General features: G+C 37.9%; 1 protein-coding gene across 1 annotated transcript in view; it reads right to left on the reverse strand.

The window, feature by feature from the left end:
- LRIT3 (leucine rich repeat, Ig-like and transmembrane domains 3) overlaps positions 1 to 24,829 on the reverse strand; it is a 244,853-nt gene extending 220,024 nt beyond the window's left edge. The window contains exon 1 of the mRNA XM_044062131.1: positions 24,714 to 24,829. Coding sequence (XP_043918066.1) covers positions 24,714 to 24,829 — 116 coding nt within the window. The remainder of the gene's footprint in view (positions 1 to 24,713) is intronic.
- Between the last annotated feature and the right edge of the window lie 461 nt (positions 24,830 to 25,290).

Raw genomic sequence — 25,290 nt, forward strand, 5'->3', positions numbered from 1 at the left:
CCAGTAGCCCATCGGGTAGTTTCTGTTTCCAGTGTTGTTCAGTATTGCAGTCAGCATGTGGTGGAGGTACCACCTGTTGACCTCGCCATTTTAACAGATAAGACTCTGGCTTAGTAGTGCTTTGCAGTCTCAGATGCTGAGATTTTGGCTGAGATGGCTTTCCAATTCAGTTGTTCACCTCAGATGAGCTAGAAGTGTGTATAGTAGGTAGTTTCTCTCCCCATTACAAGGGTTTGTGTGGAAAGGAGATCCAGGATGCTGTCTCTTAATGTTAGATTTTATGGAGCTCTTTGTAACTGGGCACTCAAGCTGGCTCCTTCACTGAGACCCTTTGAAGTTTCCCTGCATTGCACTAGCCAATAATAATTTGTTCACTGTTTTCAAGTTCTCTGCATTAGGACACTGTCACTTTATATGCCCTGCATCCCTACAGTGAAAAGAAAATGCAGTAGAAACTCTGAACATGGGCTGATTCGGTTCTTTCCTGAGTCCTTTTGTGGAAGTTCTAGCTGATGTAATCCTCCCCTTAGCTAAAGTCACCACAGCTTTCTGAAATTCTGCAACTGTCTTGGTGACTGAGCTATGGTATCGGTCAGGGAAGACACCTGCATCTGCAACTGTGACACCTTTACATTGTGGACACTGTGGGCCACGTCTCCTGTTTGAGTAGTGAGCACGGCTATAGGCTCCTGTTGGTGTTTACTCACTGTTTTAGTTGCTGTTGAACACTGAGATTTGGCTTCCAACAGGGCTTCCTCTTCCCTCACCTATTTAACCAACTGAGAATGTTAGCATCTCTTCCCTATTTCTAATTCTCATTTTCCACACAATAGGATCCATACCTTGAGCTTCCTGTAAAATTTGTCTGATCCGTACTTGGTCAGCTACTTTTGGATCCACCCCTTTCTTTAGGATGATCTGGTGGAGCATTTTATCTAATTGCTGAATGTAATCAGATAGTTTCTCACCAACTTCTTGGTATGTATGTTCAAACTGATACAGTAGGTCAACAGCCCTCTCGGTCCTTCCAAACACATCCTGCAGTACTCCTAAATAGTTCTTGGTCATGCAATCTTGCTTACCCATCCTTAGGTTGTGTATGGTATCTGCAGCTAATCCCTTTAGACTTTCGGCTATCTGCTGCATCTTCTGAGATTCTGGGATATCCCACTCCTCTAGGGCTTGTGAAGCCTGATCCCTCCAGGATTTAAAATCTTCCTCTCCCTGAGGTGTGGGTTGTTTGCCATTAAAGAAATGCAATTTGCGGTAGCCAAACCCAGTGAATGGCTGTGTAGGCTTTAAACATTTTTCTACAATACTTCCCAAAGCATTCAAACTTCAGGCCCTATAGTATTTATGGGCAGTGAAGCTGCAGCTTCTGGGTTCATGTTTCTGCTGGAATTGCTTTTCACATGTACAGGGGAATAGGGTGGAGCCCAAGGCAGTACAGGCAATCCTGGACGAGCCCCCAATTGTAGTGTACCCACAGGTGTAGCTGAAGTAGATATGGGTTCCTTCCTACCTGACACTGGTGACACCCCTATAGGCCCAACACATCAAGGTGGCAAGATTGACAGATTTTATTCTAGGTGACAATCTAGTTAAAAAAAAACAATAGCATAACCCCAAACAAATTATTTCAACAGTGCACCAGTTAGCAATAATGCAAGGTGAGATATGCATGCAATGAAACATACATTCACCCCTTTCCCAGAACTCAACAGAAAAAAGATCTTGACATTCAAACATGCACGAAGAAGGCAATATCAATGAGCAGTAAATCTTTATAATGCAGCAATACAAACACGGGAAAAATGCAATGTCATTAAGTAATAAAAGAGTTATAAAACAGCAATACAGGTATGAGAAAATGCAATGTCATCGCGCAGCAAAATTCTTGAAGGCAGCAGTATTAACACAAACAAAATGCAATGTCATTGAACATTGAAGATTTATAATGCAACAATACAGATATGAGAAAATGCAATGTCATTGAACAGTACTAGGTCCCTCAACCCCCTTGATCAATTCTAAGCAGACCAACTATGAAACACTCTATTGTACCCTGTTCACTGGCCAGTGACTACTTACAGTCTTGCTGTCGGCATGATGGGGCCCAAGTTGGAGCTCATATGGATCCCAGTTATTTGTAATCCACAAAGCATTTGGGGGAGGAACCACAATCTTATAAAAATGTAAAAAGATGGCCAGAGCCCCTCACCACTCCATCAAAATTATCTTAGTGACCAGGCATCGTGGTTCCTCTGATGAGAAAAGTAGAAAAATCACCTGCCAGAGCTCTGGTAATCATCTATGGCTTCTCTGTACTAGGCCCAAAGGAAACTCCTTTTCTTGCCAAATTGTATGCAGGTGTGGAACTATTTTTTTCAGCCTTCTCTCCTGATTCCACAAAATACCATCAGCCAGGGTTTCAGCAACAAACAGACACAAACTGCTACTTCACTTCCCTGTCCCAAAGCACCAGAGAAGAAAATCCAGTCATGCTGCAAGGCCCTTTTCCCATCAGCTCACAGTTTCAGTCTTCCCTTCTTCAACTAGTATCTCAGACTCCTCTTTCACTTTCAAAATTGTCTTTTATATTCCTGAAACAGCTCCACCTTGTGGCCTAATGAAAAACTACAGTCTAGTACTTCAATGAAATACAGTGCGAGCTACAGGATTAAAAAAGGCTTCTGTTATGGCAGTTATGGATATGTGGGAAGAGACTAAACAAAAGATAATACAAAAACTGAGAAACTGGAAGCTCTTCTGTATGGATATGGATAGTAAGATAAAAGCAGTGAAAACATTTTTATCTCTTTAGTTTTATACACAGGTCAGGCATATTTTTATCAACCAGAGAAGTTGTGGACTGTAATTAATAAAGAGTTGAAGGGATTTATCTGGGAGAGAAAAAGGGAAAGTGTTAAGTGGGATAAATTGATCTTCCAAAAAGAACAAGGTGGTTTAAGGTAACTTGATTTGAAGGAATAAGGCTCATATACATAAGACAATCAGAAAACTATAATTCAAAGTGAAAAGCAATGATGAGGGAGGAGCAGGGAGGAGCTCAAGAAATAATGAGAGAGTAAGAGTTTGGATGCAGATCCTTAAGGAAAATAATAACCACCTTACAGAATATTATATCCATAAAGATGCTGAAAATATTCTAAGAACTAAGTCAACACATGAATGGAGAAAGATTTTACCAATAGAGATGACAGCAAGTAGCAGACAGAAAATAGGCAAGAGTTGTCTGGAATTTATTGGAGAAGACTAGCAAAGGAGCCAAGATATTGAGAGCAAATAATGTGTGTGGGAAATGTAATAGAGTGTGATGATACCAAAAAGTTGTTAGGACTGCAGGTTAGGGACTGCCTCCCCATCAGGGATTGATATCAAAATAGGCAAATAGAAAGGGATAGGGGACACTGAATGAAAGACCTGCTCTTTTTAGTCGAATCTAGAACAGAAGCTACAGTCAAAAAGGGGGTAATTAGTAAGGCATATAAAATATTGCATGATATCTGTAGGAACCAATTTGAGGAGGTTAGAAAAGATTTGGAAGAAAGACTGGAAAAGCAATTTCCAAGTTAACAATGGGGAGACATATGCATGGCTCCCACATATGGGACTAAGTCCAGAAGGTTTAGAATTTCTGCTTGCAGTGCTTCCATCTCTATTTTTATACCCCAAGCAGACTTCAAAAACTTTTTCCTGAGGTAGATACCAAATGTTGAAGGTGTAATGAAAAAGAAAAACATATTTTTGGGAAGTGTAACGAGTTGGTAGATTTAAAAAAAAAAACCTACAGAGTTTTCTGTCAGAAATATTGGGGGAGAAAATAGCCACAACTAAGAAAGTGATTCATTTTCGCTGGGTCACATTATCTAAATTGCCTAGACATAACTAGGCCTTATTAAGTTTAATTCTGTTCACTGCCAAAAAAGCGCTTACTAGAAAATGGAAATTAAAATGTAAACCAAATATATTTGAAGCATTGAATATTGTAAAAGAGAGAAAAAAAACTAGAAAATTAATCTTTAGAAAAGTGAAGGATCATATTACATGAAATTATTAGTATTTGTGGTAACAATACATGTAGAATAATGTTCAGGAGGAGGAGGAGTGAAGTTTAATGGAAAGCAGGAACTGAGCAATTTATCTAATGGACTAAATGACAGTTCTTATAAAAAAGAAAACATGTAATGCATAATATGTGTAAATGTAAAAATTTTAATATGGTTTGTTTTCTTTTCTGTATGCCTATGTCTTAAATGTTATTGTAATAAAGGTGTTTTACAAAAGGAAGAAAGCTATGTCTCAGCTAGTACTTATGGAATATTAGGCTGAGATCTAAAGTATAATGTGCGGAAAAGTACCTGGCTCACTGTACCTGCACTGGTGTTAAAGTGCAGAGTTCTATGGTTCCGGGGGAAATGAGTGCCCATGTTGTCTGTGGGGTAGGAAGTATGAAGGATGCCTGGAGACACTTAGATAATTTTAATTGAGCACTTTCATCTCACAATGGACATTATGATGAAGTTTCCATTGTGAGACGAAAGCACTCAATTAAAATGATCTAAGTGTCTCCAGGCGTAGCTCCTTCATATTTTCTTTACCTGTCTGTGGGGTAGGACTTAAAGAAAGGAAGAGATATGAGTGAGATAGGAAAGAACAAAAAGGACATCACCCACAGACGATATGACATTAATTCTAATGTGTACCATTGTATTGTGATGCGAGCAAGATATGATACATTATCACTCAGGCTGAGGAGAAAACAAGAATATCATATCAGTTTTCTGACTGCATGTATCCTGAATGTGGCAGAAAGAATAAATTCAGACTGTACCAGTATAAGCACCACAATAGCTATACTGACATAATAGCTAATTAACTGCTTTACTGAGGAGGGGTCCTGGAGACACCTGTCTAGGATGCCCCAAGTGTCCATGAATAATAAGCAGCAGTATGATATCAAGGTGGGAAACTGGGCAGGCAGATCTGAAAAAAAATGTCAGAACTAAGCACTTGACATGGCTAAGGAAAATATAGATGTAATTCACACATAATTCATAAAAATTAAAATATAGTTTACACATTTTAAAGAAAAGTTAGCAACACTTTATGTTTGAAAGTGATAAAAATAGAATAACTTTGCTCCCTATTGTATTTGTGACATTCATAATTCTGAGCCCCAAAATTACAAAGAAATCTGAAAACTGTAGAACATTAAATGTTAACAATCGGTATTCTGCTTTAATGTTATTTTTGACCCATTACCTCCACCAATGCAAGGAGCTGTACCCCAACACTTCTGCAAAGTATACATACCAATGGATTCTTAGCACTGCAACTTGGTTTTAGCTTGAGGTCCTATTTCATTAACTATTGTTTTAGATTTTATATTATAGGAAGAGGTCTGTGTGCTTTGTTTGTGGGAGGTATGTTGTGGTTGTTGGGGGATGTTGTGTTGGGATGCTGTGTTTTTATCCTTTTTTGGGGGGATGCTTTCATTGTATTATTGTTGTCATTATGTATTATTGCACAAACCTGCAGGTGAGGGTGATTTACTCCTTCATGTACTGTATTGTGACTTTGGAGATGGCATGTAGAAGTAGCAAGATATGATGGGGCAGGGCTCTCCATAAGGAGTGCCAGGGGGTTTGCATCCCTGGAAAGGTTTATATTTTTTGAATGCATCAGGAGACAATTGTTTTATGCATTGGCTCCTTATCTTAATACATTTCCCTTTTGTAGCATAAACTAATACTAACTGTAAGATTGGCATACTTCATACCTCTGCACCCCCATTGTGGCAGCTACACCCCACCCCCTTGCTACTCATATTACTAACTCCAAGATCACCATACCTAGGAAAAAAGGGACAACTTCAAGACACAATGATCTCAGACTTTATATATATGAGTGTGTGTGTGTGTGTGTGTGTGTGTGTGTGTGTGTGTGTGTGTGTGTGTGTGTGTGTGTGTGTGTGTGTGTGTGTGTGTGTGTTCGTTCAAGGACCAGCTCATATGAGTCTTAGAAATTACAGCTGCTACTGCATAAATTTAATGAATAATCACATCATGTGATGTCACAACTAATTTATTTCAAAATATGATGCTATTACACAGTATAGTTTTATGCCACAAATGGATAAATTATTAATATTGTATTTTGGGCATGTCTGAGCAATATATGCAATACATTTATTAAGATACTGTATAGATAGAGAGCTATGGTAATTTAATCCATCCATCCACAAACCCTTTTCCTATTCTTGCACATGGGATTGGGTGTCATTTCAAAAGTAACAATCATCTAGAGACAAGGTTGTTCTTCCATACTACACATTTACATGCACACAGTTCACCTATGGCTAATATAGAGCACCCAGTCCATCTACTCCATATCTTTGGAATGTGGGAGGAAACTGGAGCACCTGGAGAAAAGCAACATGAACACAGGGAGGACATGTAGACTCCGCACAGAAGGCACCCCAACCAAGAAGTGAACTGGAGAACCACTTGCTGTGAGGCAGCAGTGTTATCTGCTGCACCTCTGTGCCACCCCTGCTTAAATTACCTTACTTAACCTACCTACTATCTAAGGTAATTTAATGTAATACAATTAAAAACAGAGAGGCTTTTTAATGTAAAAAGGTTTTAAAAAGATGTATTGTGTGGTTTGTGATATCTATGATTGACTTTTTTTTAGCTTCATTACTGTGCATTAGTTTTCTGTGCCCAGACATTGAAAGGACTGACCCACATTTCTGCAAAATAATATGACAAATACAGGATTCCCTGGAAATGAGGTTCAAAATATAATTTCACATTGTTTTTTTTTTTCTGTTTGAATAATAAGGCTTAAAGTGATTATATCTATATTCTGTGGTGAGTGTCAGAAAACAGGAGAGGCAGGACAGTGAAAGCTTTTCAGTAAGAGACTTACAGGCAAAGGTCATACTTTGTGTTATGTAGTAAGCTAGGTCAGAAAGGAATAGGAAGGTTGCAGGCTTTCCATAGCATTTGTTGAGGAAATCAAAAATGACATACTGATACAGAGACCACATGAAAACAGTCTCATGAGTGCTGACCTTCACCTCATTTTTTCTGATTTAGGTATCTGACATGGCAGCATAGCTTCTCCCGTGTCCCCCTCCATTCCATCTGTGAAATTCTGAGGCTGAGTTGTCTGGTAGTTGTATACCTACTGCTCACCTTAGGTCTGTGCTTGTGCACTAGAGCAGAGTAGACCAGACAGCCATCACTGCTGTTTACAGTGGCTTGGCTTATTAGGTTACAGCTCTGGCCTTTTTCCTTGCATGGCGAGACTTAATGAGGCTGGGTGGGCAATAGGATGTGGCACAGGAGGCATATTCACCCTAAACCATGGGAAGGGACACCTTGAACCTGACAGTCTCATCATGTCCCAGCCTACCCTAGGGCTGTGAGAAACCACACCTATCACCATTACCATCTCAATCCCTTCATTCCCAGGATAGGCATGTCCATTCTCCCCTGCCTGTGCTGTCAAATATTTGAAACAGTAATCAAACTCAGGGTGCCTGGGTCATAGTCAAGGATTTATCCCTGTATGCTGTCAGCAAGGTTTGACTTTAGCCTGCTTAATGATGGAGAAAGTGTAGCTAAATAAGTATTAAATCATAGCGACGTTGCAGGTAAATACAAAATTTATTTCACAACAGGCTATCAGTCCATTGCTCAGTTAAGCATTGCTTGCATTACAACAGTCTGTTGTTTGATACAAAAATGCTTGAGTCATAACTGTTCAAGCTACATTTCTATATGTTATTGTTGCTCATTTTTGTTTGCTCACTTTACTTAGGAATGTTAGCATTGCAGTGTTTAACACTGTCTGAAATCCAGCATCCTAGACAAAAAGCAAGCCAATAATACCTTAACTTTGCTGTTTGCTGTTTCACTGGGACACAGTGAGAATAATAAAGTAAAGTGAATGCAGGGGGATTTTTCCTTCTGAAACAAATGATGACTTTGAATTTTACGATGTGTACTGTTTTCCTGTAAGCTTATATTCTTATCAATATACCTTCAAACACTTGTTACATACCTCTCAACTGTCCAGATTTTTACAGAATTTGTAGATTATTGCTTTGCATTTCTGGTCTGTTCCTCATAAAATTTGTGGTTTCTGGCAAATCACTGAGGATTGAAGTCACTAAGTAATGGCATATATTTGCGTTTCAGTCTTTATAACTTTCAGAAAATGCACGCTGGCAAAATACTGTTGTTCTAGCAGCTTTCCAAGTTTCTAAGAGCAATATTTAAAATCTGTCCCTATTATTTGGACCTTTATCCCCCTCCCCTTTTTGTAGGGTTTGTCCAGATTTCTTGTGCTAAGCAGTTGAAGTGTGCAGTGTACTCTTGTTGTCATTTTCTGAGAATGAGTTAGAGAATTATAATCTGAGATCTTTATCTTCAAGACGACATACACAGGATCCTTCACAGTACCTAATCAGTTTTCCTAACATGCATTTCATATCATTCTTGTCACCCTACAGACAGTGCTTCATATTGTTTTCTGCAGTATTAAAGCTTTGAATCACAGCACCTCATTTATCTTCTAAAGCACACACATTTTACTTTTGATTGTACCGTGAATGTAATACAAGATATGGTTCTGAAAAAGTCACTAAAGTGTTCTTTTTTCACTAATTCTGGCACTATACAATTTTGGTTTCTGTGGTAAATGTCACATAGTCTTGCAAATTCCTCCCAGAAAATAACATTTTGATAAGCAAATCCAAAGTGTACCTCATTTGAAAGCAGACAGCAGGTTTTCCAATAAAAGTGATCACTTTGGTGATATTGTCGAACATACAGTTTTTGATGATATCTGCAACTAGAGTTAATTAATAAAGCAGTTACTCCCATTCAGGTTGATGAACATTTACCAAACATTCATGTACTTTTGGAACCAAGTATTAATGTGCCTAACCTGCAAGACATTCTCCAGTTCAGCCCTGATGGAGATGCTAAATAGTCACAAAATAAACAGCATGAGATTTACCTGATCTAAGGATCTAAACTTCATCTGTGACATAAACAAACATGGTGGAAGGACAGGGATGTGTCTCAGAGATTACTCCTTCTCTGTATTAGACCCCCATTCATGTAAAACAGAGCTCTCCCCTAAGCCTATTCAAACATATTTTGGACCAGTAGATGGGAAATTGAAAATTCACCCTTGGCTTCTCAACTACATCCCTTATGGACAGACGCAGCTTGTAAATGCCCTAAGGCATGGGCATATACGAAAGCCATTCTACTCCATGGGCAGATAAATGGGAAAATTGGGGCATAAATGGCTAGGCTTAAAAAGGCTCTAGGGCTGTTAGCCTATTAATGTCCTATGACCATAAGACCAAATTATGATTTCCTCACTCTTCACACGTAGACCATTTAACTTCTGCCAAATCATGTTTAACAGACAACTTCCAATATCACCATTTAAGAAAGACATTTCTTCCTAGTGTGCCTGACCTAGTTAATAAAAGAATTAAAAAATATATTTTTTTCTTAAGAAGTGTGAAGTCCATCGCTTCATTACAACCTTACATGCCTAGATTGTGCCTTGTGAACTAGCTGGCTGAATGTATTGTGCCTTGTACCTTACATACTTTGGGTAACTATTTTAAAGCAGTAGAGGTGTTAGAGGCACTACATCATGTTAAAGCTGCCTGATGCAGTGGAAGCTCATAGGTCCATTTGCTGGAAGAGCTGTCTGATATTAGTGTTGGGGAGAAAATAACACATAATAATATCCTCTACAGGGCTTCCTATCAAATGCTCTTCTGCATATTGTTCTCCATAAAACAAATCTATAATGATGCATGCACTTTCATCTATGCTGTTGTAGACCAATGTATATGTGTTTCATATATCACTAAAATTTGTAGATACTTGGAAATTCTGAGCTACCACTCTTCCTCTGATTAAAGAAAAAAGGATTTTCTATCAAGTTAGGCTGGATAATTGGAGAACGGATTTAGCCAGTTCAAAGGATAGAGGAAAATGGCAATGTGTGTTGACCAGAGACTTCAGTATACCAAAGCATGGATTACTAAGGCCATGGGAATGTTAGTTCTGATGGAATTATGACTGCATCTTTCTACAGATAGATAGATATAAAGATGGGTAGACATGTAGGCACATAGATAGATAGATACATACATACATAGATACATGGATACATAGATAATTATTCATGCTGACTCCTATCTGAGATACTATATCAGAATGGGTTTTTTTACTGATATGGTCATGGTATCAAAGTTCTGTTTTATTTATTTATTTTTTACTTAAAAAGATGTCCTCCAAATTTCAGCATTCCACTGATATTCCACACTACCTTATTTGGTTGCTTTGGGTGGAATGCCTGCAACAAAATCAAAAGTAAGTACCAAACTGAACACTCATATTCTCAACAACAGAACAAAACGTGAGTCCCAGCTCTACTTTCAAAGTCTGGAAGTATTTATTCAAAAAAACTTCACTGTATTTACAAAGTTGATTTTCAATCTCTTAGCGCCTTTTTACTCTGAAAAGGCTGTTGGCCGAGGCGCTAAGAGATTGAAAATCAACTTTGTAAATACAGTGAAGTTTTTTTGAATAAATACTTCCAGACTTTGAAAGTAGAGCTGGGACTCACGTTTTGTTCTGTTGTTGAGATTATCAGCTGGTTTCTGCTTTTGTTGTTTATCCTTGAACACTCATATTGTTCAGTAGGTTTTTGGCTGTTGCTCAGACAACAGACTACTGGAGGATAAAACGATAAGGTAACCCTTGATTTTGTTTTGTATAAAATGAGTTTACCACCAGTGGGAGGTATACTGTCACTTTAATCTCCAGCACATAGTGCAGCTATTGTGTTTCATTGTAAAATGACTACCTATCCTGACATACCACTGCATGACTAAGGGAAACCCATGTGCAATAGATGGAAACTGTACCACTAGAACATCTGTGTGTCTGACAATTGTATGACCCAGTAAAAGCACAGTAGTTTGCCAAATAAGTTATACGATCTTCAGATACAAGCTATAAATTGTACCACAAACCATCACAGGAGTCATAGAAGAGCAGGGTGATAAATCTCTTCATGGCCTTGATACTGACTGGACTTGTCAGGTAACACATTATAATCAACAAAAATAAAGATAGAAATTAGGCAAATTAAAAAAAAATGCAAGTTTCCCAAACACTTATTTTATTGACGAAATTCCATAATTTTTCAAATACAGTCAAGAAATGTTATCACCTCTGTCTTATCAAGCTATCTCTAGAAGGCCATGTACTGATTAAGTTTAGAACAAATAAGCATTTATTTTGAATTCTTTAATTCATTGTTGCCATCAGTTTTATTACTTGGTGCAAATGTCTGTAACTATACACATAAAATCAGACTTTTGTATTTTCTTTCTGTGCTGTTAACTACTCAGTACATTTTCTCTAAATTTCTTAATGTTACATAGAAAACCTGTTCAGGATATGATAGTGCAGTAATGAGTACATCTGTGCTAAACTGCTTTTTTCTGTTATTAGAAAGGCAGTTAGTAGGAGAAATAATTGCTGAAGCAAAATTCTGTAAAAGGGTGATATAAAATACTGCATTTTCTAACTAAAGTACATAGGACTGGGATAAACCATGACATTAACGCCAGTTCTTCAGCTATTTCTATAAGCAAATAATGATGCACTTATGGATACATACATAATTGTTTTAAAATTGTTGTACAACAGCTTTCAAACTGCCAAAATATCAACAGGTGCAATATGACGCAAAAGAATGAATAAATTGTGCCTCAAAATAGACAGCAATGTAGCTGCATGTTCAGGCTATAAGGATGTAAGACAGAATGTGCATTAGAATGTGCAGAATATGGGGTATAGAATATCAAATACTATTGATCTAGATACATAAACATACATGTCACATGATATACTTTATTCTAGAGAATTCTCTTTGATTAAGTCTCATTGAGGTGTTAGACCATATCCACATTGACTTTCTAATTGTTTACTCATCTGATACACTTACAAACATCACATTGTATCAAAATGTAGATAAATATCTGTAGAAGTGAAATGTTATAAGTGTTTTCAACAGTTTATGTTTTCAACAGTTTATGTGATTAGAAGTACAGAAGTATAATTTGCAGATAGAAAAAAAAACTGCAACCACCAGGAATTGTCTCACTTTAATTAAATTTAGCAGCTATCTGGAAACTTTTGATCCTCAAGTTTAATTTACTCCTCAGTGTGAAGGGACTAGCTAAGAAGTGTGAACATTTGGAGTGTCGTATATCACTGAATACACTACAGGTTAAATCTTGAAGTTCTTTAACTCTTTCATTTTTTTCTTGAAGAGGAGAAAAATAAAATAACATCGATAAAAGAGGAGTGCAGTAATATAGTGAGCCTAAAAGAAACTTGCCATACATTTGATAACTGATGCGAGAGGGAGGGTTGTTTACTGCTATGTAAGGCAGAGTGCATGTTTTATTGGCTAGTTGGCAAGGTGCAGGTGCAATGGAGAGTAGCAGGATAAGGTAAGGCAGCAATTGTAAGTGCCATGTAGGATCTGCTACCTAGGCTAAAAGGGAAAGAAAAATGTTCATGAATGAATATAGGCAGAAGCTGTAAAAGCTAGATCAGAAAAGTAGAGGGTAGTGAGAGTCTGTGTGTGAGAAGGGCTAGTGGCAGTTGAAAAGAAGGCACAGTAGGTGGAGGTGAGGAGTGATGGTGAGGCAGAATGGGGAGATAACAAGGTAGCATAACTGCTACCAAAGAGATCTGCACATAGGCTAATATTGGAATGAGAAGGGTGAGGATGAATGAAAGAGGACTATAATGAAGAAGAGTTGGGAGAGAGAGAGCGGGAGAGAGAGAAGGATAAAATATCTGTCACTTAAACTAATGGTGAAGGAGAGGAATTGGGTGTTAGTGGAGAGAAACAGAAAGGTGAAGGCACACGGGTTGTAAAGATGATGACAGGAGAGGGGAAACTGCATGAGCCTATTTCCAACTAAATTAAAAGTAATGATGGGAAATGAGAGGATTGAAAATGATTTATATTGATCACTTAGTCAAGGAATAAGGGGGTGGTAGAGAATAAGCAGTAGTATACTGGTAGACGTGCAGTGAGGTATATAAAATGTGTAAGTCACCATCATTACCAACACTGTTTTCTACATGGGGTTGGGGTGTCCAGTCAACTGTCATCATCTATCTCTTGATTCAGTGCCACTCTCAACCTTCAGGTATGGTTGTTGCAGATCCTCTCTAACACAATCTATCCATCTCTTTGGTGGATGCTTCCTCTTGCTTTCTTCCTGTCTGTTCCAAATCTTCTTCATCAGATTGTCTTCTACTTCCCTGCACATGTCCCCAAGCTACTATAATATTTTCTGTTCAACTTTCTCAGCAATTTGAGCTGGAACTTTTGCTCTGATGTCCTCATTCTTCATCTTTCCCGTGGTGTGTATCCTACCAGCCATCTCAGTCACTCCATCTCCATTACCTCTAGCTTCCTCTACTGCTCTGCCTTTACTGCCCAGGTTTCTGTACCATACAGTAGTACTGGTCGCACCACTGTCTTGTACACCTTACTTTTTAGCTTCTTTGGTATTCACCTGTTACATACAGTATCCCTGTTACTCTGTGCCATTTGGCTGTAACCCCTCAAATTCTAACTTTGTCCTCCTCATTCAGACTGTGCTTCTCCTCAACTACCCCACCCAGATACTTGAAACTGTTAACATGTTCCACTATTTCCCATTCTATCTCAATTTTCAGCTTCTTCTGATTTCCCCCATTCACTGTTATTAAACTCTTATCTGTATTCAGTTTCATCCCATGTGCCCTTAGTGTTGCATTCTATTCCCCTATCATGTGCTGAAGTTGTTCTTCAGAGTCTTCCTGTAATGCCACATTGTCTGCATACAAAAGCTTTGTTGACCTGTACTCTCTGATTTTTTGAAAACCAGTGAGATCAGAGCTGAATCCTGATGTATACTCACTGCCATTGGGAATCCCTTTGTGAGTCTGAACACTGTTTTTACGTGTGTCACTAGGTCCTTGCACATAGCCTGCACTAATTCTACCAATGTTTTAGGGACTTCATAGCATCACAGTACTACCCAAATCATCTTTCTTGGGACCCTGTCATATGTTTTTTCCAAGTTTTAGAATGCACAGTTGGACTACCTTCTGTCTTACTGCAAAAATTGGGTAGGTTGTGCTCCATCCTGATCTGAATTCAAACTGCTCAGTGCCCATCTTACCTTCTACTACTCTGCACATTTGTTTTTCAATCCTCTCTCCAGGACTTTCCTGCAGTGTGACAGGAATCTGATTCCTCTTTACTGTGCACAGTTGTGAATGTCCCCTTTGTTCTTGTACACTGGTAGTAGCGTGCTTATTCTCCAATCATCTGTGATATGTCTTTCTCTCCACAATATTATGTGTTCCTTCAGGGACCATTTATTCCCTAACTCAACAAACATCTTGATCATATCTTCTGTAACCTCATCTGGCTTGCTGCTTTCTCTGACTTCGTTTTCCTTAGTGGTGTTCTTACTTATTCTAGGGTGGGCTCCTCTTTTTTCTTTCACTGAAGGCTGTGTCTGAGGCACTACATCTTCTGTGGGGTTTCTTTAATTCAGAAGCTGTTGAAAGTCCTCCTTCCATCTGCTTTTGATGTCCTGTGGACTGGAGAACAGGTTGTTGTTGGCATCCCTTATGAAGAGTGTCTAATGACTATCTTCTTTATCTTTCTATCTTTGCCTTGCAACCTGATAGAGTTTCTTTGTACCATCTGCTAAATCACTTTCCAGAAGCTGGTAGAGTACATCTGATGCCTTGCTCTTTCCTGTTGCAACTGTTCTTACCCTCTTTGTTAGCCAACCAGTATTCCTTCTTAACCTAAGTCATCTTTTCGTTCTCTCACTTTTTCTTGTACTTCTTTCTTTCTTTTTATGACTTCCTGGATTTTTACATTCCACCATCAACTTTCCTTATGTACCTTATTTCCATTCCTGTCTTGGTATCTTATCTGTTCTGTTCTGTAGTCCTCACACATGCTGTTTTGTGGTACTGCCATTCTTTTTCAGCTCTATCTATGGACACTTCTTCCTGAGGTGCTGGAATCCTGTGAATTTCCTTGAACTCCCGCACTTTCTCTCCATTCAACTTCCAGCTCTTCAGCCTGGTTTCTGTTGACCTTAGAGCCTTCTCTGTCCACTTCTTGATGTTGATTGTGTCAACCATGGGTTGATACTCTGGGATGACTGTTTCAGTGGGGATGGCTTTGCTCTGATTCTACCCCAGTGTTCTTTCCTTACCAAGAGGGAGTCTACTTGAATTGCATGTTGGCCACTCTTGTGTATGATCTTGTGATTGTCTCGATTTCTGAACCATGTGTTGACCAGCATCAAGCTATTTGACAGACAGGTCTGGGATGGCCTATCCTTCTTTATTCCTGTTGCTAAACTCATGTGGATCCAGGCACTCCTCAAATCCTGTTCTATCTGTCCTGATATGTGTATTCAGGCCCACCATTACCAACATCAACTCATGTTGTTCGACTTTATTTAGTAGGTCTTGCAACTGCTGCCTGAATATACTATTTTTCTAGCTATTGCAGCCCTCCTGTGGGGCATAGACTGAGATTATGAATATTGCCCTATCTTTACCCTGGAGTCTGTCTGCTATGAGTCTGTCACTAATTCTGAAGACATTCCTCTTTGACTTCTGAAACCTATTCCTCTTCACAGTTCCCATACCATTTCAAGTTTGTCCTCCCCCCCTGACTAGTAGATCTCAATCCAAATAGCTTTTCTGCACAGACGTTACACCTTGTCTCCTGGATAGAGGATGGTCAGCCTCTTCCTTACCTTCATGTAATCAACTTCCAGACTGCTTTCTGACACTGAACCTATACTGAGTACCAGTCTTCCTTAGTTGATGTTTGTCAGGTTGATTGCTTTTATGTTTAGTAAAGACAGAGCTATCCCATGTAACCCAAGCTAAGTAACTGGATGCCAGCCAGCCAGTAGCTTATTGCTTGCTGGGCTTAATGGCAGACACTGGCTAATAGGAGTACACAGATCCCTCCCACCATTAGCATGGGTCTCAGATGTAGGTTGGAGTAGGCCAAGTCCTCAAACCAACTATCACTGGCAAATTCCCATGCCAATTGTTGGTGACATTAGTCAATGTGAACAAATCACCTAGAGCCATTTTTTACACCATAGTGTGTCTAGCCTTGACTATACCCACTGCAGTTTATGATCCATGTTATCCTTTCTAGAGGATACTGTGCACTACAAGTGATGCACAAAGCAGTTGGCTTACACATAGGTACCATCTAGAGCCTGTTCTTCTGCTCATAACTCTATTATTGAGTGAGTTTAAGGTGGAAAGGTCCAGCATGCTTTCGGGAGGTGGGAGAAATTCCCACAGAGACACAGAGAGAACATGCAAATCGGCATTGCCTGTAGGTTAGGATAGAACCATGTACCTTGGGCATGGGGACAAAGACCTTAACCATTATGCCAGTTGTACCATATAGGGTTGTTGTTGTGTTTTTCGGCTTTTCCCAGTTAGGGGTCGCCACAGCGGAACTCCGGCCCGCTAATGATTGGCAGTAGATTTTTACATGCCGAGTTGCCAGCCCTGACGCACAACCTTCAACTAAGGTACACCCATTCATGTATGTCTCCACACAGAAGATGCTCTAGCTAAGAATCAAACAGGACAATGTCTTACTGTGAGGCGACAACACTACCGCAGCACCACCACCGCAGTATGTACAAATAAGTATGAGGATATTAGGCTTGCAGAAATATTAAAAGAAATGATAAGGGAAAGGAAGTGGGTTCTTAGTAGTACAGTCTGAATGAAAATAGGTATTTAAGGAGACTGCAGTGTGGTTGGAAATAGTAACAAAAGTTAAGTATAGGGAATTTGTATTGGTAGTATACTTTGTATCAATATGGGTCTATAAGGAGATTACAGTGCTGTTAAAAGTAGTAACAACTGTTAAAATAGGACTTTGCATAACCTTATGGATATAGACTGGGTCTGGTTTATTTAAATTAATTATGTGAGAGAATCAGCTCTGAAGAGAAACAGCCCTGTTGAAGGTAGGGGGATATATGAGCTACAATTAGATGAGGGAACAGGTTTTCAACTATTATAGGTGTGGTATTTGGCTATGACTGGTTGCTGAGTGGAAGTAGGTGTGGTATATAGATATAAATTTAATGATTTGGGTGTGTGGGGGGTGTATGGTGGATAGCAAAGTTAAACCAGGCAGAGCACAGTGGAGTAGAGCAGAGGTTCCCCTGCTTTGCCTGGACTCCTCCAAAAACATTCAAGCAAGTGAAAGTTGTGAGTCAAGTGTAATAAAGGGTATATTGCAGCAAGGCAATAATATGAAAAAGGGTATAGTGCAGTAAGTTATTAATATGGAAAGAAGCATGAAAGAAGACTGCTGCAAGAATCTATATCAGGTTAAAGGGGGGTCGACCCTGGGAAAAAGTGATAGGGACTGTCTGTGAATGGCTGAGGGAAACAAATGGCAATAAGGGACTTAATTAAAAGTGAACATAATCACCCCTTAATTAGTAAGCATGGCATTTCCTGCTCAGGTACACAGTTTACAATGAGATGGTAGTTTTGTGAAGGCAGTAACGGTGTCTGTATTTTAACAGGTATACTGTTGAGCCTTGTCCCTTGTAGAAGTACAGCACCTAATCCATTATGCAATCACAGAGGCAGTCATAGACAAACCAATGTCATAATGCTTAATCGAAGGAATCTCTGTGATCATGCTTTATGTTGTCAATTCCTTCACTGGACATGTTGTATTTAGGCTTCTCAGCACATCCAGTCATCGTAACAATTTATTGACGAAGTCTGTATGAGCATGCTTTAAGCATGTCTATTGCATGCTGGTGTATGCTTTGCCATTGCCAAATGGTGCTCTTATTAATAAGCCTAAGTAGTGCATTAATATATTCTTATAAAACATCTGAGCAAAAACATAACTGTCCTTATGAACCATACCTTTCAACATTTTACCGAATGTTCTTTAGTTTGTCTTATACTTTTGCACTGTCCCTCTTAAAATTTTTGATTTTCTTGTAAATCACTGAGGAGTACAGCCAATAATGCCAGATATAATAAATAATGGTTTCAAACTTATTCTTCAGAAAATGCATGTTGATGTAAAGCCTGATGTTTTAATAACTTTTTAAGTGAAACAGTAACATTTTAAAACTGTCCTTGATTTTGGGCCTTTGTCTCCCACAATACATTTGGCTTAGTCCACAATCTTGAGCAAAGACACTGACAGGTATGTTTTGAATGATTCCACATCCCTGTGCCTGTAGGACTAGCAATGATCCTCACTGTTTTATTTTTATATGGGCCATGTTTCAAGCACATTTCATGCCATCTTTTTTCATATTTCAAGCCATTTTTAAAAGGACTATGACTTAAATATTGTACACTCTCTAATCCAGCATTGTGGTTATTTCCATTCAGTGTGAAATGTGTTACTCATGATTTGAGTTGGGCTTGTCATAGCTTTTAGTTATGATCCTCTTTTGACTCCACCCAGATCAAACTGCCCTCATATAATTGCTACATGGACTGCTACAAACTGCTAGAAACCATTTCCAATACCAAAGTTATTCGGAAAGGGTGTCTCAGGAACCTGTATGAAAAATTTAATAAGTGCACACACACTGTTATCTTTCTTAAACTGCCAGTAGTCTGAATTTGTAGTAAGTACTGAAAAATATTTTTCTTTAGCAAGCCTACAAGTAATTTCATCTACTTTAGATGGACAGTTATGCTTTCTCTTTGCAGATATATTAATCTTCTTCAAGTTTATGCACACTGTAAAACTTCCATCTGACTTGTTTACAAACCCATTGTCTTGGGTTTTTGCCTCTCTTGATTGCTTTCATGTTCTCCATTCTAACTCTGTTTTTATTGGTTTTCTTTATTTATGAATTTGAAAAAGATAGTGTAATTATTCACAAGGTACCCTTTTCAAGCATTGCTTGGATGCAGTGCACAACCATGAAACTTTAAAGCTTACTATCTGTTCATTAATGTTACTGATGTTACCAGGCAGTTGGATTTTTTGGTATAATCTCATTTATTCTAATGGTATACTTTCCCTTTAGGCAACCAGTTCCTTAACATGTATGTGCTTCCATTTGTGTTTATTAGCATCACAGTTGCATTAGCTGCTTTTCATGTTTAATTTCTTAGTATTGGATCTTCATTATTCCTTTATCAAAACATATGTAATTATATATGCATTCTCTTTGTACTTCAATTACAAAACAGATTACACTATCCCTTTACAGGTATTACCTGCCATATTATGTTCATAATCTCAAATTAAAATCTTACAAGCATAGTTTTCTAAGTATTTTCAGCAAGCTGTACAAAGTTACATTTACCTGAGCAGTCACAGCTGGTTTAAAACTGACATTTTGTTTCTTTCTTGCAAATCAGCCTTCCATGCATCGTTTGGTGGGTCTGTTTGCACTCTCCCAGTTACTAGAATGGGATGCAAATCTATGGAAACATCATCAATTGGTTTAACTGCCTTAGATCTGTACATTTTTGTAAAATGATTCAGTTGTTTCGCAGTTCTGACTTTACACTATTTGTCAAGTACTTGACAGATGAATGGTGCATTCTTTTTCCACATCATATACAGTGTATCTTCACACTTTTTTCTGTTTGGTACCCTAGTCATTGTTTCATGGCTGATTTTGTTTTACTGCATCCACAAAATTTGTCTTGAATGCATGTTCATTCCAATCCTCTCCATACATTTGCTGAAAATGAGCTTGAGGAAGTGTGGGAGACTGCATATTTGCTTGACATTCTACACCTTAGTGCCTATTTCAATTAAAAGCTATTCTCTCAGTGTAACAGATAGGATTCCAGAAATTCTGTCACTAATGAGGGACTCCTGCAGCTGTACAAATTTAATGTGTCATGACTCTCACCTTTAGCAGTGTGATGTACTGAGCAATGGACATGTTACTTTACAAATAATTGAGAAAACATACCTTTCTTAAGGTATGTTACAATTCGAGGCTTTTCTCCCTGGGCCTCCATTGAAAATGGGCTACCCACTCAGACTTTTCCAGTAATCAAATGCAATAAATAAATAAATAAATACATACATAAATAAATAAATAAATAAATAAATAAATAAATAAATAAATAAATAAAATGCCTCAAAAAGTAAAAAAAAAAGAAAAAAAGATTTTGCTTATTATCATCAGTGCTAGATGCCAAAGCACTGCTCAGTTTAAGTGCATCTTCCACTGTAACACGGGGAACAGAAAGACATGTACATAGACTTATTAAGATATTATGAGGTGCAAAATAAAATTCAAAATGCTGCCAAAATCTTTACAAGGTGTTAAGTTTGCATGCAATAGAGAGTTCAACGTGTTTTCAAAATGTCAGTCACGTGACATCACCAGTAAGTTAATACAAATCATACATACTAAGAAAATTAACAATCTGTTTAATGAAAGTAGTTATTTGATCCATAACTTTAAAGATGTCACTACACTTTTTTAATTCTTAGCATCACCTTCTAGTAATTAAAATTATTGAAATAATATACAGGAATATATACCAGGCTGGAAGGGTTAGACCCCACACCTGATTTGACAAATTAAAGTAATAACAGAGCTGTAATTTCTATGCAAAACCTTCAAAAAACATTATTCCCCAAAAGACAAATTACAGTGAGATATCACTGGGCCATCCACAAAGACAACTCACAAAATAAATGATTACCATCCTGAAGAAATGTTTAGCTAAACTACCAAATACAGAGATACTCAAAAAACAAGCTAAAAAGCACTAAACTGGTAAACAACAACAACAAAACATCAGAAACATATCCTCAGTTCAAATACATTATTAAATCTCCATAAAAATGTAAACAAATGAAATTATTTAAGAATGGGATTCTAACACAAAAATATCTTACATTAATAAAACACTTCTTCTTTTTGGCTTTTCCCGGTTAGGGGTTGCCATAGCAGATCACCTGTCTGCTCATGATTGGCATAGGAGTTTTACGGTGTCAAGTTGCCAGCCAGGCGCCCAACCTTCCATGGAAGGCACACACATGCACGCCTAGGGCCAATTTAGAAAGCACCCGGAGGAAGCCCACATGACCACAGGGAGGACATGCAGACTCCGCACAGAAGGCACCCCAGCTAAGGATCGAACCAACGAACCTCTTGCTGTGAGGTGGCAATGCTAACAGCAGCACCACTGCAGCCGCCCACATTAATAAAACACTAAAAAGCTTAAATTTAAGCACAATACCTGATAAGTAACTAAGTCTTTCACAAATGTAAAAAAAAAACTCTTAAACTGAAACTATATTTACTCCAAGATTCCACATACAGGAAATCAATGACTCCAAACAGGATCAAAAAGTGAATAAAGTAAAACATTAAAAAAAGCCTAAAAATAGTGGCATGTACATCTTAAAATATGTGAACCCCTCCAATATATATATATATATATATATATATATATATACATATATATTATATATATACTTATTATATAAACTAAACACAGAGACACACAGGTAGACACACACATGCATGCATAAAAGTCCAACAGTCCTTAGAAGAATAGAAGACACATAGCCAAACTAAGCTATACTTATTATATAAACTAAACACAGACACACACATGCATGCATAAAAGTACACCATAAACATACAATACTGAATAATATAAATATATATTAAAATAGTAATAAATGACACATGATATACATAAAATTGTAATAAAAATCCAATTACATAGCGACAGGAAGAAGACCCTAGGCCGGGGGGGGGGGCATTATTGCTAACATATATGCATTTTTTCATATCTTGGAATTGTCAACAAAATGACTCCCCTTTGTGAAATTGTTTAAAGCTGTATATGTCTACAAAGTACTAGAGTACTGTTGTTCAAGCCACCTCATCTATCTACAAGCATGCACACTTGCCCAGCTCCTTTTTGTTTCCAGAATGCAATTATCTGTAGCTCTGAGCCACAATAAATTTAAATGTCAAAATAAAAATATTTTGAGTTAACAAGTAAATCAGCTTTTTGGGTTACTTGTAAAGTATAAACACATTTTTTGACATTTTCATAAAAATGCCACATGGCAAAAGTTAATCAATTTAATTCAATAAAATAAATAAATAAATAAATAAAACTATACCAAAATACTTAATGCAATCTTTTTTTTATCTTTTTCCAGACATATTCAGAAGGAGAAAAACATTCACAATTCAGTCAACGTTACAAATTTATACAGTAATTAATGTTTTGACATTTTTTTAGAAAAACATACAAACTTTTCTCTTTTTTTACTTACAGTGTTTGACATGTCCCATATTCAGCTGTTATACACTTAATAAAGTTATACCTCAAGTTAATACATGAGATTTAGACTATGAACTGATAATGAGCTTCATTGGGTAGTCCAGGGTTTGATTCTCTCTCATCACATTTGCCATTAGTGTGACTTTGAGCAAATCACTTAATCAGACAGTATTCCCCAGCTGAAAATAGCCTCAAATGGTCTAATCGTTGCCTAACAATACATTACCATAATACATAAAATGGGCTTCATTTTTATCAAACAAAGAAGCATATAAAAAAGATGCATATAGTAACAGTACAACAACACAACATCAGCAAAAACAGATAGGTCATTTCTAACTGCAATAATGTATGCAAGGTGGAGAAAATAGGGGGAAAACCAGAGCTATCAAGGGTGGGAAGGCCCTGCCTGAGAATGCTCTGTGATCATCCCTAAAAAAAGGCTTGTGCCTAGTAGGTTAACATGGTTAGGAAATGAATAATATAAAAAGACTTAAATAAATGGGCTAATCATTGTCATAACAATATATTATCAAAATATAGTAAATGGACTATTTTTTATTAAAACAGCCAAATATATACAAAAAGGCTCTGTCTCTCACACACAGTTTAGTCAATGATGCATTAATGCTGTAATACTGTAGGCAGACAACTGTATACAATTTCAAAAGAAGTTTTCAAAACATCATAGTTGTTCTCTACTTACATTTTCTGAGTAAGTAATAGTAGTGCATGACTAGAAAACAAGATCAATGGAAAGTAAGCTTATGGAGTGATTTTACCATTAATTAATTTCCCATTGATAGTATGTATGTGTTGGGGGGTTATATGTGTATTACTGTGCATTACATCTTTTTTCCAGTCCTTGGTTGACCATCAGCCCCATCCCACACTCCTCCCATTCAGCTCATTCATTACCCCACAGGTGATGGCACTATGGCTCATTTGTTCCTGCTCAGCAGTAAGAGCCGGGGGAGATGAGTGGGAATGACATCATCATCAATCACAAAGAGATTTTGTTTTTTTGCTGATGCCTTCGCTGTTTCCACTCTGCATGCTTACAATGTCTCTAATGGGTAGTATGCAATAAGGATAACTGATGGTATGCTTATTGCTTTCTTGAGGCAAACAGCTTCAGTTATCTTAAAAATACACCAGGAATTCTACCCAGAATCCACACTGCAGACATGTGCTCCACAACCCCCCCCCCCCCCGGAAAGGTGAGCAGGCACAGTATCATCATTTCCTCTCTCTCTTCCTCTCTGTCTCCCCCACCCCTGGGAGAGGTGAATAGGCTTGGAATCATTTCTTCTCTCTCTCTCTCTAGCTCCCCCACCTTTAAGAGAGACTCAGCCTCATCATTTCCTGCCCCCCAGCCCAAGCTAGTAGCTATGCTCAGGTTATCAAAGTCAGGTTCATGTTATTTTATTAAATGTTCTAAATGTTGAGTGACAAAACACAGAAATTCAAAATGTTGGAAAAATAAGCAAAAACAGCAAAACAACTTTTTTTCTAGGGGCAATCGCCACTGTGAACCCTAATAAATATAATAATAATAATGCAGTGATAAGTGAATCTTGCCTTCATAGCAATGATCCTTTTTTTCTAACACACACACACACACGCGCGCGCACACGCAGACATGCGTGTGCACGCACACACACACACACACAAACATGCACACACACGACAAAGGAAGAGAGTTTGGTGGTAAATAATTGCGTATGTGTACTACACATACACACACATATATATCCTTATATCTATCTATATATGGATACAGATATGTTTGTTTGTTTGTGTCTTTCGGTTTTAGGGGTCACCACAGCGGAACTCCGGTCCGCTAATAATTGGCAGTGGATTTTTACGTACCGGGTTACCAGCCCTGATGCACAACCTTCAACGAAGGCACGCCCCATTCATGTATGCCTCCACACAGAAGCCGCTCTAGCTGAGAATCGAATGGGACAACTTCTTGCTATGAGGCGACAACGCTACCGCAGCACCACCACCGCAGTACTGGATACAGATATGTATAGATATATATTTATATGTGTGTGTGAAAGCATGTCTGTGTGTGTGCATGTATTAGATTTACACAGTTCTCATAATTTCCTAAGATAACTTATTCTGATAATTGAATGGTGTATGGAGCAATTTATCCCAGTTTGCCCCTGTTATATACACAGCACATGAAGTTCAATGCCTTACCTAGTTCCAGAGCCATCACTCCTGCCATGGTAAATACAGCTGCATTGTGAAGGACAAAAAGAATATATTTCCATGAGAAAACTTTGTAAAATAAACAACAAAACCAACAAATGCATGACTCCAGAATAAGTTATTCTTTAACAGAAAACAGCTTTCATTTCAAAGGATCCATACGCTGTCTCGTACAGAATGAAGAAACACTGGGCCACTGAAAGAAGATTACAAGGGATTAACTGAGATCTGCAGGTCAGGTAACCTTCAAATGTATCTTACAAGGGATCAAACTAATATCCTTGCTGCCTTTTTATAAAAGAGCATCTTAGTTCTATGGCAAGTTGAAAATTAAGCAAATGCATGTCTTCACACTATAGCAGCATTTCAAACCTTGCACAAAAATTAACAAATGTAATTTAAATTGTGGCAAAAACAAGGTGGCACTCCTTAATCTGCTAATAACAAGCTACTTTACGGAATCACATTTTAACATGTAATACCCATGTAAAAGAATGAATGTAGTCAATGATCATTTGCAGCCTTGTGTCCCATTTCTCCAAATGATGTTAAAAATAAACATTCA

The sequence above is a fragment of the Protopterus annectens genome, chromosome 2.part1 (assembly GCF_019279795.1).
Source record: "Protopterus annectens isolate FY-2018-M chromosome 2.part1, PAN1.0, whole genome shotgun sequence".
NCBI classification, from domain to species: domain Eukaryota; kingdom Metazoa; phylum Chordata; order Ceratodontiformes; family Protopteridae; genus Protopterus; species Protopterus annectens.